The sequence below is a fragment of the Hemitrygon akajei genome, chromosome 28 (assembly GCF_048418815.1).
Source record: "Hemitrygon akajei chromosome 28, sHemAka1.3, whole genome shotgun sequence".
NCBI classification, from domain to species: domain Eukaryota; kingdom Metazoa; phylum Chordata; class Chondrichthyes; order Myliobatiformes; family Dasyatidae; genus Hemitrygon; species Hemitrygon akajei.
The window spans coordinates 42167009-42185384 of record NC_133151.1 but is presented as its reverse complement, the minus strand read 5'-3'; the positions used below and the strand labels follow the sequence as shown (position 1 = coordinate 42185384).

The 18376-nt window shown below is 45.5% G+C and overlaps 1 protein-coding gene across 1 annotated transcript in view; it reads left to right on the top strand.

The window, feature by feature from the left end:
- Nucleotides 1-18376, top strand: part of nxf1b (nuclear RNA export factor 1b) — a 93614-nt gene that overhangs the window by 53253 nt on the left and 21985 nt on the right. Inside the window, exons 7-15 of the mRNA XM_073031561.1 lie at nt 549-618; nt 1937-2025; nt 3951-4058; nt 5791-5900; nt 9006-9042; nt 9900-9968; nt 12466-12521; nt 15300-15407; nt 18011-18069. Of these exons, the coding sequence (XP_072887662.1) occupies nt 549-618; nt 1937-2025; nt 3951-4058; nt 5791-5900; nt 9006-9042; nt 9900-9968; nt 12466-12521; nt 15300-15407; nt 18011-18069 (706 nt within the window). The remainder of the gene's footprint in view (nt 1-548; nt 619-1936; nt 2026-3950; nt 4059-5790; nt 5901-9005; nt 9043-9899; nt 9969-12465; nt 12522-15299; nt 15408-18010; nt 18070-18376) is intronic.

The window sequence follows — 18376 nt, the reverse complement described above, 5'->3', positions numbered from 1 at the left end:
ATGTATATCGTATATAGAAATGAGACAACATAAGGCACAGTAATTTATGAAGGTAAGGATAAAATCTACAGATGAATCACACATAAACAACAAACTAAATGCATTAATATTAAATATGGTAAGGTATGGAACAGATTTACTAGTGACACTTCAAAGGCAATGTGGCAGGGAGTTCAGAAGCCTAATGGCCTGAGAAAGAAACTGCTGCTCGTCCTGGCTGTTCTTGATTTTATTGTATCAGAGTCTCCTGCCTGATAGTAAAGAGGATGCTGGATGGATGGGTGGGATCCTTAATAATACCAAGAGCCCTGCGTATGCAGTACTCCTGATGAATGTCTTCTATGGATGGTAGGGAGGCCCCTATGATCCTCTCAGCTGTCCTTGGGCTTTTGTAAGGACTTTGGATCCAGTGGTCATCTGCTCCCATACCAGATGGAGGTGTGTGTGTGTGAGGGATAATCTGCATGAAGGAATTGGTTTGAGAGGCAGTATTGGGCTCTTTCTATGTTCTAAGGCAATAATCTGGTGCAAACCCATCTGTTTTACAGCAATGCATGAGTAAGCGTTACGATGGATCACAGCAGGCCCTCGATTTAAACAGTATATGCAGTGACCCAGGTATGGATTTGGGGTTTATTTGTTCTTCCAAATAAAAGACTGACCACCCTTAACCATGAACCTCGAAGCCCAGAGCAAGTTCATGTGAAGCCAGCAGCAATCATTCTGTTTGGGTTTGGGCAGGCAGCCATGTACACCCATTCTCACTGCACACCTTCCACCTAGAATCTGGTGCTCGTTGTTCCTTTGCATGCCCTGTTGTACATCGGGTGCATTTGTCTGTTTGTTTAATGCTAGCTCAACCCAACAGAGATGGAAAGCCAGGCAGATTCGAACCCAGGACCGTTGGCCTCACGACATCACCAGCTGGCTATGGGTGCCTCAGGTGTTGGAGAAACCTCCTGGAGGGAGGGGAGAAAGCAAAGGGGCGGCACCAATTCCTTTGTGGAAAGATGTTTCTTCTGGGATGGGAAGATCAGGAAGATCTTCCCATCACCATCCCAGGGCCGCAGGTTGACAATGTCAACTGTATCGGCCCCACGAAGAACAGACAACAAGAACCGGTTAGGGACTGGGGTTCCTGAAACAAGAGAGTGACTGCTTGTAAGTGGCAAGTAAGGAGTGTGGGGAAGCTGCCTTCATCCTTGTGACCTGTATCTTTGGAGTGTCTGGAGGCAAGTTCTCAACACAGGATCCCCAGCCCCTGCACTCCCGTAGTCACAATGTATATCTATGTATCTATGTGTGCGCATGTACGCGTGTACACACACACACACACTCACTCACTCACTCACTCACTCACTCTCACTCTCTGTCACTCTTTTGCTGCTGTGACCCATCCACTTCAGAGATGCTCTTCTGCACACCACTATTATAACACGTGATTATTTGAGTTACTGTCGCCTTCCTGTCAGTTTGAACCTGTCTGGCCATTCTCCTCTGACCTCTCTCATTCACAACCTGCAGAACTGCTGCTCACTAGATATTTTTTGTTTTGCACCATTCTCTGTAAACTCTAGAGACTGTTGTGTGTGAAAATCCCAGGAGATCAGCAGTTTCTGAGATACTCAAACCACCCCATCTGGCACCAACAATCATTCCACAGTCAGTCACTTAGATCACATTCCTTCCCCATTCTGATGTTTGGTCTGAACAACAACTGAACCTCCTGACCGTGTCTGCATGCTCTGATGCATTGAGTTGCTGCCGCATGATTGGCTGATTACTGGCGTTAGTGGCCACTGAGTGTAAAAGCAGGAATATCTAGCTGTTCAATTGGGTGGCACGATTCTTTACTTTCCCATTAAAGAGGGGCAGCAGGTTTATTAGATGCTGGCCTTGGGGCAGTAGTAATTTATACCTGTCTATGTTTGTTCAGATCTCGTCTCCCATAGCATTGAAGTGGTGTTAAACAGGAGGAATTCCATGAGGACAATTGTCAAAATAATAGAAGAAAACATTCCAGAGGTAAGCAGTATGTGGATGCACTTTCCAGGGAATGTTCCTGCTGGAGAGGTTTAGGGAGCCATTAGAAGTGAGGTCATGGAATAACAGTAGGCACAAAAAACAAGCTGTTTGGCCCCTAGGCCTGTGAAACTGTCCGATTTGTGAGCCCGTCCAAGTGCCTTTTAAATATTGTAAAATACTGAGAAGGTCCTTTGAACAAGTTGAAACACATTTACATTTACCTTTACCTTACAATGTACATCTACACAATACACTTTGATGAAAGTATAGTTCAGTAGCTCCATTTAATATCAGAGCAATGTATACAGTATACATCCTGAAATTCTTATTCTTCGCAGACATCCACGAAAACAGAAGTGCCCCAAAGTATGAGTGACTGTTAGAACCTCAAAGCCTCCCTACTCCCCCCATGCATCGACCCCGCTACTCACCTTCCACCCACCAAGCAAGCAATAGTAAACCCTCCGATGAAGACCACGATCAATTGTTCACCCGACAGTTTGACACCTCGCTCTCACTCTTCCCCCTCTCCCTCCCTGAGAAAGTGGAAAAAGAGGTTTCCCCTTTTCACCGACTGGGGTGACATAACATAACTACTCGCTGATTTGCGGTGTTAAAACTCTATCCCACCACTTATTTTCACCCTGCCCCCCACCAGAGTTCTGTGACCTGAGAATCAACAACAATCTCTCATCTACCGTTGAGAGAGAGAGAGAGAACACAGCTCACCGAGCAGAACCCCCCAGCAGATGATACGTGAAAGCATACCATGGTGTACTGCTCTCCCTGTGTGTGAAGTCAGCAGTCGGCACGGTCTCTCGGCAGCACGCGCACATACACTTAGTACGAGTAAAACTGAGAATGAACCTGAAAAATGCTGTCAGTATTTAATAAAGCAGAATTATGATGATTAAGTCCCACATTGATAAGAAGCTAGACTTGTATGTAACATATCCAAAATTATACAGAGAATGAGTCAACAGTTGCGTATTCGAGAAGATTAATAGCAGGTGGTGATTGTCCTTCGTACCCGACGGTGACAGGAAACCTGTTCAGAAGAGCTTTTAAAGTGAAAAAGTCGTTCCACTCTCTCAGCCTCAGCAGTTCAGGTCCAGTGCTGTGAACAAGCGTCACAAAATGGGGGCTTCCTTGGTGTCCTCTGTCTCTGGTTGTGTCCTTCGCTCTCCACAGAGCACCGCAGTAGTGCCTTGGATCTCACTGTAGATCTCATCTGCCCAGTCCACCGGAGCTGACTTTGCACGCTCGGACAGCCGTGTCCCTATCTCACTGGGGTATGAGGCCGCCGGCCCGTCTATCGGTGGTGTACCCCGCGGGGTGCGGCCGCTGTCTCATGCAAACAGCTACTTGAAGCCACAGGCTAGAGCTGAGTGTCCGGTGGGGACCAAAGCTGAGAGAGCTGCCCTGGAGTGGACATGAGAAGCCCCTTCACTAGAGATGCTACTCCCCTCTGTCTGAACCCCAATATCATGTAAATTACCAAGGCTGGTTGAACACTATACTGATAATCAGGAATAAACTTTTATGTTAGGTTAACACGAAATACTGCTCAGATAGTGTTCTCCTTTCTGAACAATGATTTCAGTGGCACGAACAAAGGAAAGACAACACAGGATTGTTTCATCAGTCTGACTCAGCCAAAACAAAATGGCTGCTCTCCTCAAGTGGTCCAACAGACTTTCAAATTTAAAGGCAGCAGCCCCATCAGAATTAAACTCAGCAGGGTTATATTTCAAAATAAAAGCCTGAGCACTCATAGCAGTTTAACTTTCCAACATGTCGAGAATCAGTCTGTAGAAATTACATTGTTTGCTTCTGACTTGGAGACCCAGCAGCACCTCCCGTTGGGAATGCTGCAGATTGTGACTGAAAGCAAGCGTGAGTGTACCTTGTGTGCCTTTTTCCAGCTGCTCTCCCTCAACCTCGGCAACAACAAGCTCTACCGACTGGATGACCTGGCAGAACTAATTTCTAAAGTTCCCAATTTGAAAATACTGAATCTTTCCAGAAACGAGGTGAGTGGGCACTGATGTTCCAGCTCTGTTACATTTCTCATGTAGGCACTGCCCAAATCAGGGGATTCTTGGTGAAATAAATAGTGCCTTTCATTGATTTTAGTCTCCTATTCTTCACTTGCTTCATAAGGAACACTTTTTTTGCCCTTTACTGTGATGGTTGACAAGCCTGGAGTTGTGGACTGGGATCAATGCACAGATCTCTGGGTTATGTTCAGAGGGACTATTTAGAGCCCGAACAGCTTGCAAGTTGGAAATGCCGCCACAGACTCCATTCCTACACAGTAGACAATGCTTACAGCTGTCCTCAAATCCTTTCTGCCACGCTCAATTACGAGCTACACTTCGGGTTTTGTTACCCCACTTTATGTACAGTCCATCACTCCCTACTGGGGCGTAGGACACCAGCCACGCACTCACCAGCGTCCTCTGTCCTGGGCCAGATTTTCAAGTTGTCCCCATCTTCCTGATATCCTTCCCCTCCCAGGGGTGGGTTCTTTGGAGCTTCTGTTGGGATTTTTATGGGATGGGGTTGCTCACCCCATGTCCAACCCTCCGGGCAGGGCTAATGCAAACCAGGGAGCACCTAAAGGCACATCACTGTTGTGTTACGACATTAACTCCAGCAAACGGCCTGTTGACTGCCTGTTTGTCTTAATGAGTTTGATTTTAACCATCATTTTAAGGATCTGTCTGCTTTTGAAAAGCAGCAACCAGTCCAACTTTAAAAACAAAACATTTTTGACATTGATAATGCATTAAGAAACTGCTGATTGATGCAAGGACATAATCTTGGTGACTGCCAGGAACAGATTGGTAAAATAGTTCTGAATTAATTCAGTGGCTGAATTGCTCAAACCCTGTGCTTTGAAATTCTCTGAAATCTGGCCTTCACCTACACACAAATAATGCATTTTAATTTGTCACAAGTTTCCTTCTGCTAGAAGCTGAGAAATTCTAACGTCAACAGTGGCCCAAGGAGCAGTGATTGGGTGCAACAGTTGTTCAAGCAGAGAAGCTCCTACATAAAAACACATTTTGGTGGCAGATCTTTCAATGAAACATTGAAATGTACAACTGTAGTCTTTAATTGTTAACTTGTAATGCGCTGAACAGGTTTGAAGTAATTGCTGGTCTACCTCAGACATTTTTAATATTTAATTTTCAAACTCACTGAAATCCAAAGGTCGCGGTAGTTTTAATCTCCTTGCGTGGGGTTATTTTAACAATTTGTGAGACTGAATGGTCAGCAACCGTCTGGAAAGTATATACAGTGTAATACCCACAATGCTGGACGAACTCAGCAGTCAGGTAGCATTGGTGGAGAGGAATAAATGTCTCAGCCCTAAACGTCGACTATTTTATTCCTCTCCATCGATGCTGCCCAACCTGTTGAGCTCCTCCAGATTGTGTGTGTGTTGATCTGGATTTCCAGCATCTGCAGAATCTCTTGGTGAAGATGAACAATGCGGGGTAAAGTGGGCATGTGTGCATGCTTGCAGGAACCCTTAGCTCTCGTCAAACATTGTGAATGTTGCTGCACTAAACTTGAGGCTTTTCTTTAATAGAGGAGATGTGCTAACTTATCTAGGAGAATTTTGCCTTCTCAAACTGGAGCCGCTTTAAGCAGGTACCCGAGGGAAGTGCCTAGGAGCATAGGTAGTTGCTTTATTTTATGTAGCTCAATCATGTCGGTCACTGTAAGAACCATGCAACGTCAATCTCTGTTTAGCTCAGATCTGAGAGGGATCTGGACAAAATAAAAGGCTTCAAGCTGGAAGAGCTTTGGTTGGAAGGGAACCCGCTATGTGGCAACTTCCGAGATCAGGCCACCTATGTCAGGTCAGTGAAAGGACCTCTTGTTCAGCTATTGTTCCAGGATGCTTCAGAAAAAGAACATGCTGTATTTTTCTCTAACATGTTTCAATTTATAAGTAATTTGCCTCTCACTCATTTATTTAGTTCAAAGTTTAGCTTGTCAGTTTGTGTGGGGGACTGAAGTCTAGTGTACGTGCATAAATTTATTCCTTTTATATATTGGAAGGAATTATTTTTCCCACCAGATGGTTAAGAAGCTAATTTCTTTTTCTTATTTTCAAAGTAAAGTATGCCTAATGATCAAAACCTGGCTTAATATCTAATTGTTGTCCACTTTTGGAACTCCATATGAAGAACTGCATTCCAAAGAATCCACTGGCACACTTTATTTTCCTGGTTCAGATTTAAAACGGGATGAAGTGGACTGATGTTGAGCTTGGGGGCTGAGAAATTTGATGTGCAAAGCCTGTGAAGCTGTTCCTGGGCGTTGATCTTCCTGTATTCCTTTAAAAGTGTTGAATAGTCACACGTGTACACGCTTCCTATTCCTAATGTTACATGCTGACATTTTTTTCACATACAAAAGTGGACTTGAGCCATTACTAAAGCGAATGTGTGTTTTTTCCTGTTGGCCAGAGATGGGTAAGATTCCTCGAGAAGGAACGACCCAAGGCTAGGCCCAGTCGTGCATCGCCCCTCACCGGAGAGATGCAGTCGCATGGCTTCGGTCTACCAAGTTCCCCAGCCAAGCCACTTGAGGAAATTTTACACATAGTTTGCAGCCACGAATTTTGGCGGGCAAGTCTAACATAATGGAATGAAATAAATCTTGAAAAATATCTGCCTTTTGGAGTAAAGTTTGGAGGCAAAGCCGAAGACGATTGATATGTGATAAAGGCCAGTGGATATTCTTTGGACAGTGGTTTTGCTTTCTGCCCTCCTTCTCATTTTCTTTTGACCCCCCCCCCCATCTCTTATCCCATCTCCTGCAGCCTTTTTTTGCCTTTATTATTTTCTAAATTCGGCTCCCAGTTTTGGTTTATTTTGGTTTTCTCCCAGTGTGCAGTATTCATTTGAATGGAATTAGTAACTAGCTCTTCAGTGATATCACATTGGCTTAATCCTTCTCCCTACCCAATCCTAACTAATCATAGTGTCGGTATCTCTTTTTCCAACACTGATGCTGTATTCTGTCGCCGACGTTCAGGTGAGTGATGGCTCGGTAAGTAAACAGACTGTATGAGACTGAAGGCAGTGTTGCTTTTAGTTGGCCTAAATAGGCTGGTTTCCAATCATGTTCATCTGGGATCAAGCTGCCCTCTGCTTTATCTGAACCGATGACTTCCAAGTAGGTAGATTTCGGGCTCTCGGGTTGCTGATGCTTCAGGAGCAAACACTAGTATGAATTCTCCATTAAAATCATTGAGGTAACGGGTTTGAGAGGGATAGTAAATCAGCCATGATGAACTGGTGGAGCAGACTGCCACACCAAGTAACCGAAAGGCCAATGAAACTTAACTGAGGTAACGGGGTTGAGAGGGAGAGTAGATCAGCCATGATGAACTGGTGGAGCAGACTGCCACACCAAGTAACCAAAAGACCAATGAAACTTAACTGAGGTAACGGGGTTGAGAGGGAGAGTAGATCAGCCATGATGAACTGGTGGAGCAGACTGCCACACCAAGTAACCAAAAGACCAATGAAACTTAACTGAGGTAACGGGGTTGAGAGGGAGAGTAGATCAGCCATGATGAACTGGTGGAGCAGACTGTCACACCAAGTAACCGAAAGACCAATGAAACTTAACTGAGGTAACGGGGTTGAGAGGGAGAGTAGATCAGCCATGATGAACTGGTGGAGCAGACTGCCACACCAAGTAACCGAAAGACCAATGAAACTTAACTGAGGTAACGGGTTTGAGAGGGAGAGTAGATCAGCCATGATGAACTGGTGGAGCAGACTGTCACACCAAGTAACCGAAAGGCCAATGAAACTTAACTGAGGTAACGGGGTTGAGAGGGAGAGTAGATCAGCTATGATGAACTGGTGGAGCAGACTGCCACACCAAGTAACCGAAAGGCCAATGAAACTTAACTGAGGTAACGGGGTTGAGAGGGAGAGTAGATCAGCCATGATGAACTGGTGGAGCAGACTGCCACACCAAGTAACCGAAAGGCCAATGAAGTGATTTGATGCTGCAAAACGTGTTTTTCTCTCTTAAGAGCCTCCCAAAGATGTGTGAAGAGATTCTAGTTCTCTCAGTACAGTCGTCATTGGTTAAAGGATTTAAGTCCAGTGGAAGTACGGTAGTTCTTTATTGCCTATGTAGACCAACAGAAAGCTCTCTGCCATAACAGGCTTTAGCGATGATATGAAAAAATTTCAATTCTTCTCAGTAGCTCTGAGACAGAGGGAACACTTAATCTGTAATCGTGAATGTCCAGACCTGAATCAGCAGTCACTTCTAATGACAGGCCTGCAACTTCACAAGCGCTGTAATGTTCTAGAAACGATGGTCAGTGGGGAGGTTCTCAGTAGATTGGAGTGGGCAATGTGAGAGCTGTCTGGAAGATTGGCACTCTGAAGTTCAGGTCGTTAACTGAAGGCCACTGTCAGTCTAACCTGGGCAGAGATGTAGCATTTAATCGCAAGAAACTCTTCATGGTTCAAGTGATCTCATTTTGAACTGTAATTAAAGTGTCCTTAAAACCAGCTTTAAATGCAGCACCCATCAAAATTCTTCCACTGATTGGCAGCTCTCTTTAATTCCACTATTACCGTGAGCCCAGGGGTCGAACCCTCTGCCTTAATTATTTGGTGTGTGGGACATTTTGCATAATTTTCCCGCTTCCCCACCATGTCAGTTGGCCTGGGTGTGGTCAGTCTGGCACCGAGATGACCTGAATCATGCTTGCTTTTCTGACCTTTCCTCATGGAGTAACCAGGCCAAAGAGTTTTCTCAGCCGGGCAGACCGTGAAACCGTAATGAACAGCTTTAAGTCTTGATCAGTAACTGCGGCTCAGTGAGGGTGGGGAGGTGACTGGTCGAACGCGAGGCCGTTGGCAATGATGTGACGGGAATTTTCTCGCTGTTTTAAAAACTGCTTCACTTCTCTCCCTCTTTGCCAGTGCGGTCAGGGAGAAATTTCCGAAGCTGCTCAGACTGGTAAGTACGTCAGTGCTCGGTTAATGACAGCTTGTGCTGAGTCAGTGCTGGGACTAACAAACCAAGCTCACGGTTTTAAATGGATTCCATGGCTGTGGGCATTCAGTTGTCCTTTCTAGTTGCCCTTGACAAGGTGGTGAGGCACCTCCTTGAGTTACGGTTCTGTCCACAGTGCTGTTGGAATTTAAATCCATGTTAAACCCAGTCGTTTCGTGCTTGTGTTCAGAAACAGAGTGGAATAACCTGCCTCCCTGAACCGCTGCAGTCCTGAGGTATGAGTGCACCCACAGTACCATTGAAATGAAAATAAATTTTAAACCAAGTTGTTCCGTGCTTGTGTACAGCAACAGGATGGAATAATCTGCTTCAAAATTTAAAAAAGTTGCCGTCTTAGGACAGCACGGTGCGCAGAGGCTGGAGTTTCAATCCCGACCTCTGACGTCTCTGGAGGTCGTACCTTCTTCCCGCGACTGCGTGGGTTTCTCGCCTTCACCAGGACTGGAAAGGAAGGGGGGGGGGCGGGGGCGGAAGCTGGAGCTCATTAACGAACGGGGAAAATCAGTCAGCCAGGACGGAGTGTGGGGCAGACTCGACAGGCCAAACGGCCAGCTCCTGTTTCTTATGATCCAAGTCCTGTCGATTCCTGCCGTACCCCAAAGATGTGAGGGCCAGTCAGATGGTTTTCCACTGTAAATTATCCATGGTGTAACTGTTGCCGTGGCTTCAGTGGGCTGAGTGATCAACATCGTTGGTCACATTCCTTTACGCTAGCTTTGGGTTTCTGATGTGGTGAAAATGTAATATTTAATAAGTGGTAAGCTTCTACTGCTCAGTTACAATCTGTTTTCTGCTCACAGGACGGCCATGAGCTGCCACCTCCGATTTCTTTTGATGTGGAAACACCAACCACGCTGCCTTCATGCAAGGTATGGTATAAGTGGGCTGCTGCGGAGGGGGTAGAGTCTGCAAAGTGGGCCTGGTGGGACTCCAACACGGTGTGTGTGGGTTTTGCTGAACTTGTTAGCTTACAAGCCAGGCGTCAGTGATGTTTCTGAGAAGGCACACCATGCAGATCTGCCTTTAGCAGTGAACGGAACGAAATCAGAAGAGTGTATTAGACAGAATTGGCTAAATAGCAGCTTATAATGTAGTCTTTGTGGGAGACGAAAACGAGAACAAGAAACACAAATGAAATAGAAGCAATTTAGCTCAAATTCAAATTAATAGAATTGACTTCCAGAGCTTATAGAGAAAAGGTTGAATAGGTTAGATCTTTATTCCCTGGAGTGTAGAAGCTTGAGGGGAGATTTGATATACAAAATTATGAAGGGTATAAATGGGGGGCTCTTTCCACTGAGGTGAAAGGTGAAATATCTAATGAGAACATGATGGGGTACATCTCCACTCAGGGGGGCAGTGAGAGTTTGGAAAGAGCTGCCAGTGGAAGTGGGGGGTGCAGATTAAGAGAAGTTTGGATAGGTAATAGAAACATAGAAAATAGGTGCAGGAGTAGGCCATTCGGCCCTTCGAGCCTGCACTGCCATTCAGTATGATCATGGCTGATCATCCAACTCAGAACCCTGTACCTGCTTTCTCTCCATACCCCCTGATCCCTTTAGCCACAAGGGCCATATCTAACTTTGTGCATGGATGGGAAGGGTGTGCAGGTCAATGGGAGTAGGCAGATTAGCAGTTTAGCATGGACTAAATCGAGGTGGCTGGCCTTTTACATTCCATGCGTCAATTTTTTCGTGCACAAGTTCAGATGCACCGTACAACTCTTGTACCCTCATTCAATTCTTGTAAAAATGTTAATATAGACATATTTAGCATTTTACATGATATATTGATTTAATATAAAAACAAGGTAAACATTACTTACCTTAATGAGACTTTTAACAAATATATTTTGTCTTCTTTTGCTTTCTTCCTTTTACTTAATGACATATTCTTTCCGTAACTCAGACCCAAGCACTAGCTTCAGTTTTCCTTCTATTTCAGTCTGATGTTGTGTTTTATAGTGTCTATTAAGATCATGTCTTCTATTATGTGAGGAAGTGTTTTCACAAACAATGCACAGCAGTTTTCCTGACGGACCCACTATAAATAAGCTCATTTTCCCACTGTTCATTGAATTCACGCTTGCTTTCACTTTCTGCTTTTCTTTTGCACTGTGATGGGTAACTGAATGTAAAAACGAGGCTTAATTTTTGAAAAAGTACAAAACTGCAGATGTTCACAAATGAACAAAGTACAACTCCGTTGCGCACATGTCAATTGTAAACTGACTGGCAAAAACCTGCGACGCACCGCTGGTGCAGACGCCTGGCGCCTCAGGATCAAACGAGTATCAAACGTGTATTGAACAGTTATGGAACGACTGCAGAACAAAAGTCCCTCTTTCCTAGTTTGACTCATTGAACATTTTTTAAAATTGAAAACAGATTAATGTGAAAGAAGATAACATTCGCCAAAAGATGTGCACAAAATAATAAAATCGCTAAAAATAATTGCTAAGTTTTAGATTTATTCTCAGCAAAACCCATTTCTAGCTCTAAGCTACTTGAATTCCTGTTACTGATTTCTTTTTCCACAAATCGGTTTTTGGTTAATACTTTTTGCGTGAATAGGCTTACTTTTATGATTATCACTGGGGTGCAATGTGCCACTTCTAATCATTCAGTTCCCCACTTTTGGCACATGTGCCGTAAATTGGCCATCCCTGGACTAGATGGGCAGGAGGGCCTTTTCTGCACTCTATGGGATTTAATCCAGAAATGGGATTGCCAAGGAGGGTAAATGAATAGTGGTACAGAAAACACGTGATTGTAAATACTTGCTTGGAAGGAAAGTACCAACATTGGACAAGGATAGTTACGTTTACAGCCATCTGAAAGGGCTGACTGGGTCACCTAAAGGAGGTGTTATTCCTGAGAGTTTGGCAGAAAAAGCTAAACATTGTAGCAGATTTTAAAGAAACATCCCATTACTAAAGCAGGCCATTCTTTCTTTCTTCAGATGCAGCGCCCCTCAAAAGGGGTGTTTGCAAGTTGGCTGCCTCGTTTGCCTGCACCATCGCTGTGTGCTTAATTTACATGTGAAACAGAAGGCACTTCGGGCCACTCACAAATAAATTAAACGACATGTGGTGAAGTTATTCACTTGCGGGGCCATTTTGTGACAAACGCTCATGTTAGCTCCACGAGAGGCAGAATGAGGTTTGTTGTGAAAGTTCCTGTTTTGTGGCAATTCAGGAAAAAAGTTAGTGTTAGTTAGACTAAAGAACAAAAGAAGTAGAGCAGACATAGAGCAAAAAGTGAAGCAGTGCTCACCGCTTCAGAAATCTGGGTGAGGCTCTTCCCAAGATGTCGAGTGTGTCCCTGAATGAATTGTGCTTTCTGACATGCTGTTTATCATTAACAGGGTAGCTACTTCGGTACAGAGGAAATCAAGGTCCTTGTAACACGTTTCATTCAGCAGTAAGTACCCTTGTGTCCTGGTAAACTTTGTATAGAAATAAACAACCAATCTATCTATCCTTCCGGGGTTTAGGCCAGCTGTTGTGTGGTGGGGTGGAGATGCGTTTCTACCAGAGGGGGTGTCAGGGGCTCCTTCCCTCCGCTAGCCTGCAGGTCACCCTTGGGCAAGGTGTAGCTCCTGCTTAGCCCCCGATCAGGGTGAGGTGAACCCGTGGGAGCAGGTGGTGGACGGTCGTACGAGCAGCCGGTGCAGATCACAAGTCCTGGTTATGTGACCACTGACGCCAGGCAGACAATCTCTGAAGAGTATTGATAATGGCTGGGGTCACCTGTCTTGTAAAGACACGGCCCAGAAGAAGGCAATGGCAAACCACTTCTGTAAACATATTTGGTGGTGAAAAGACCATCATCGGCCACGTCATAATGACTCAGCACAGAACGATGATGGTGGTGTTCAAACTGATGTGGACTGTGTGTAGAGTGGTAGAATTGTTCAAACCCAGTGGAAGAAAGATGTATATTAATAACAACAACAAATGTTTTTGTTAAGCTCCTCTGAACTTAATATTCCTAAACTAGATTGTATTCTGATGAACATTTAGCATGCACAGAGGCTGGTGCAAGGAATTTCACTCTGATTTGACACTCCTTGTTTGCATTTAGCATCCCAGCTTGCTTTTCAGCACAAAGTCATATCCGTGTCTGTCCAGTCCAGGATCAGGGACAGTTATTACCCCTCAACCAGCGTGGATAATTTCACTCACCTCAACTCTGAACTGGTTCCACAACCTACAGACTCACTTTGAAGGACTCGACAACTCCTGATCTCAGTGTTATTTATCTGCTGTTTATTTTTTAATTTGTACAGTTTGTCTGTCAGTCTTTATTGCTGTATAATTTTTCATGAATTCTGTTGTATTTCATTATTTTCCTGTAAAAGCCTGCAAGAGAGTGAATCCAAGGTAGTATATGGTGACATGTGAATATTGATAAGTTTACTGTGAACTTTGAGTCCTATCTGCCTGCCCATGATCCACAAACCAGAGAGGGCCAAGTATGCTTTCGCTGTCTCAGACTCAATGGTTAACGTTTTCTGTGCTTCCACTCTTCACAAGATTGAACTCACTCGTTGGCTTTGCTCAAGCTCTTTCTAGCTCTTCCTTGCCGGTTCTGTACTTGGGTCAGTCTAGATTTCCAGTGTCCACACAATCTCATAAACACAAGATGCTGGAAGTCCAGAGCAACCCACACAAAATGCTGGAGGAACTCAGCATCTAGGAAATCGACAAACATTTGACATTTTGGTCTGAGGCCCTTCTTCGGGTCTTGACCTGGCTCAAAATGTCAACTGTTGGTTCAAGCCATAGATGCTGCCTGACCTGCTGAGTTCCTCCAGCATTTTGTGTATCTGCAGAATCTCCTGTGTTTCTGAAATAGGTAGGCCTATAGTTCGGAGAATTATTACCAACCACTGCATACTGGCAGCTGAGTTCCAAGCTGAATTTGTACCTATTTGTGCTGGAAAACAAGCTTCAGGTTGTAGTTCTTGCTTGTGGACATGCAGGCTGCCCTGGATTACCATCAGCTGACCGTGGTTAAAACCTGCTTGCCAGTGAAATGGTCTCGTGTACAATGAATGGCAAAGCTGGTTTCCTCTCCGCTCCTAGTTTGTCTTTCTTACCGATGTTGTGTGCTATTGGTGTCATTCCTCACACAAATGTGGAGTTACAACGACCATGTCGAGTGATTTTTGTGCATAAAGACAAAATTAATCTCTGAAAATGGAAACCATTTATTACTGGCGGGTGGCCAGTAATGGCAACTAAATGTTCCCAGGGATGTTTCTTTTCTACTTCATGAGAAGTATAAATGTACCCAAGATTGAAGATGGGAAGGTCATTTTTGTGTGTTTGTATGATGAAAAACAATCATTATTGTTAATGTGCTGTGCCAGTGTCGTGGCCAGTCATGGTCTTGGCAAATCTCCCTACACAAGTGGTTTGCCATTGCTGTTTTCTGGGCCGTGTCTTTACAAGATGGGTGACCCCAGCCATTATCAATACTCGTCAGAGATTGTCTGCCTGGCGTCAGTGGTCACATAACCAGGACTTGTGATCTGCACCGGCTGCTCGTACGACCGTCCACCACCTGCTCCCACGGGTTCACCTCACCCTGATCGGGGTGGGGGAGGGAGGGGGTAGGCAGGTGCAAGGGTGACCTACAGGCTAGCAGGGGTAAGGAGCACCTCACACCTTCTTTGGTAGAGACGTATCTCCACCCCGCTGCCCTTATGAAAGGCCACTGGCTCAAAATTCTCTTGTTTCTCAATGGAAAGGGCTATGTTAATTTAGTTCTCAGTTTAGACCAAGGTGGAGTATGGTGGTGGTCTGGTGGGCCATCCTAGGACAGAGATGGGGAGGAATTTCTTCGGCCAGAGGCGGCTGTGGAGGCCAAGTCACTGGGTATCTTTAACGTGAGGTTGATTAGTCAGGCCATGAAAGGTTACTGGGAATGCAGGGGAATGGGGTCGAGAAGGAAAGTAAATCAGCCACGATCGGTTGGCAGAGTAGATGGGTTGAATGGGTGGGATATGCTCCTGTCTGTTGGTCTCATTGTAAATGGGCCCTGGGCCCTGAGTTCACACCCCTCCGTGATCTGGATTACTATTCATTGGTAGTGACTGCAAAATGCATCCTGTTTGTTATTGTACAACCTCCTCCCGTAGCCCGGTCCCTCCTGCCGCCCACACTCCCTGACCCTTGCTGTTCTCGCCTGCAGGTACTACTCGGTGTACGACTCGACGGACAGGCAGGGGCTGCTGGACGCTTATCACGATACGGCCTGCTGTTCACTGAGTATTCCCTTCTCGCCACAGAACCCTGCCAGGTTAGTGGAGTGATGGGCTCTGGTTGGACCACTGTGTGCTCAAGAACAACACGAGCCTCACGGCCCGAATCAGAGTACAGCTTAATATCCCCGGCATGTGGCAGCAGTACGTGGCGATACAGAAACAGATAGATACCTTACTGATGTCCAAGGAAGCTTCACTGTCACAGTAGTTTACAAGTGCACAGATACACAAACAGTAAAAGAGAAGTAAGAAAGAAGAAAAAAATAAGTTACCACAAACAGTCTGACAGGAGGGGGTCATCACGTCCCCGGCTGTAGGCTGACTCATTATAGAGCCAAATGGCTGAAGGTAAGAATGACCTCATACAGCAGCGCAGTTGTCTCAGTCTGTTACTGAAAGTGTTCCTCTGTTCAGCCAAGGAGCCATGCAGAGGGTGAGAAACATTGTCCAGAATTGCCAGGATTTTCCGGAGGGTCCTTTGTTCTACCACGGCCTCCAGTGTGTCCAGTTTGACTCCTATAACAGAGCCAGACTCTCTAATCAGTTTATTGAGCCTGTTGGCATCACCATTGCCCCAGCACACCTCTGCATTGAGGATTGTACTGGTGACAACAGACTGGTAGAACAGGTGAAGGAGAGGCCTGCACATTCAGTCTCCTCACGAAGCAGAGGCAACTCTGGCCCTTCCTGAACACAGCCTCCGTGTTGGTGCTCCACTCGACTCTGTCATCCAGGTGCCCCCCCAGGGAAGTGTTGGTCCGCACCATCAGTAGTAACGGGGAGCAGTGCAGGCGTAGTCTTTCTTGAGTCCATCACCAACTCCTTGTCTTACTAATGTATATTGTAATAAATACTGTAAATTACAGTTCTGATTTGTGTATGTATTAAAATATATATTTAAAAAATAATGTGTTCAATGTCCATTCAGAAATCGGATGGCAGAGGGGAAGAATCGGTTCAGCAGTTGCTCAGTGTGTGTGTACCTCCTCCCTGATGGTAGCGATGAGAAGAGGGCACATCCTGAATGATGGAGGCCGCCTTTTTGAGGCATCGCTCCTTGATGATGTCCTGGATGCTGGAGAGGCTGGTGCCCACAATAGAGCTGACTGAGCTTAAAACTTCCTGCAGAATATTCTGTGCAGGTGCCCCTCCCCATACCCAACGTTGATAGGCTTTCTGCAGCTTATTTTGATCCTGTGCATGCCCCCACTCTGTACCAGACGGTGACGCAGCCTGTCAGAATTCGGCATTTTTGGTTATGAGGAGAGACAGGATCAGATGAGTTGTTTCCCTGGAGAAGAGAGGACCTGACAGAAAGAGGCATGCAACATTCTGAAAAGTGTAAATGGGGGAGTTGGTAAGAAACTGTACTCCCTGCTGGTGGCCATAGGCCAGGCCGGAGAAGGTTAATTGGACTACTCTGAAAGGTGAAGATCGGTTGACTATCTTGGACCACGATGCAAAATATGCATGTTTGGCAATCACTAGGGTGTTCTGCAGCAAGGCTGCAAATCGAATACAAAATTACATCAACCATGCTCTCTGAGGGAATAGTGTGTTGAACTGGACAAAGAAAACCTTTGATGAGAGTGTGGAATGAGCTGCCAGTGGAGTGCTGGCGCGATATGGTGGGCCATGGTCCAGGTGCAGGTTGATGGCACTAGGCTGGCATGTACTAGATGGGCTGAAGGGCCTGTTTCTGCGCTGTACTCTGTGGGTTTAAGGTGAGGAGCAAGAGGTGATCTGGGGTTGATTTTGTTCTTTACCCAAAGACTGTTTGCAGTCTTGTCTGAGGTGAGTGGTGGGGTTGCGGCTGCCTCTCAATAATTGCGAAGTATCCGCTAACGCTTCAGTGAGCGAAGTGTCCGCTGGCCACCAGCCCAAGTGCCGGAAAACGGACAGAGAGATGATGTTCAGTGTGACTCTTGTAAACAAGGTGGCCTCAGCAGTTCCTGACGCATTTCACAATCCTGTGCCCACAAACCAAGGTGCACCTTGGAGTATCATGAGGGCGCGAAGCTCCGTAGCCATTTATCCTCAATGGCCACTTTACCCCTAGACACCTGCTCGTTATTGCAAGTATCTGATCAGCCAGCTCGATGCACAAAAGCATGGAGGCACGGTCAGTTGTTGTTCAGGCCAAACATCAGAATGTGGAAGAAGTGTGATTTAGGTGACTTTGACTGTTGGAATGATTGTTGGTGCCAGACGGGGTGATTTGAGTATCTCAGAAGCTGCTGATCTCCTGGGATTTCCAAGCACAACAGACTCTAGGTTTAACAGAGAGTAGCGTGAGAGACTGAAAACAGCTAGTGAACTGTGGGTGGAAACGCCTCGTTAATGAGAGAGGCCAGAGGAGAATGGCCAGACTGGTTCACGCTGACAGTGACTCATACACGTTACAACGGTGGTCGGCAGAAGAGCATCTCTGAACACACAGCACGTCAAACCTTGAAGTGGATGGGCCACAGCAGCAGAAGAGAGTGAACATCCTCTCATTGGGCATTTTATTAGATTCAGGAGGTACCTAACAATATGGCCACTGAGTGCATATCTGTAGAGCTACAATGAAGAGATATGTTTGAGCCAACTATTATAGTCAAACATTAATGCCAAAACTTGTGTTGCCTCTAAACAGGAGCAGTTTGGGAGAGTATTTCAAAGAAAGCAGAAACGTGAAGAAGCTGAAGGATCCAAGTAAGATGCGTTTTATTGTGTTTTGTGACTTGCCATGATTGCTGGTGCAGTAGAAGTCAGAAATAATTGTCTGTTGCTGGAAATACTTCTCAATTCTGAATCCATACTTGTTTAAAACAATCTTCTAGGGTTAAGAAGATCTGAGCTTAGATGCTGTCTGACCTGCTGAGTTTCTCCAGCACTTGGTGTGTGTTTCTAAGGTTAAGAGTCCTCTCAGAGTGAGCTGCTGATATACGGTTGAGAGGCTGTCGACAGTTAAAACTGTAGAATTCCCGACAGGTCGGACATCTGTGGAAAGAGAAGTGGC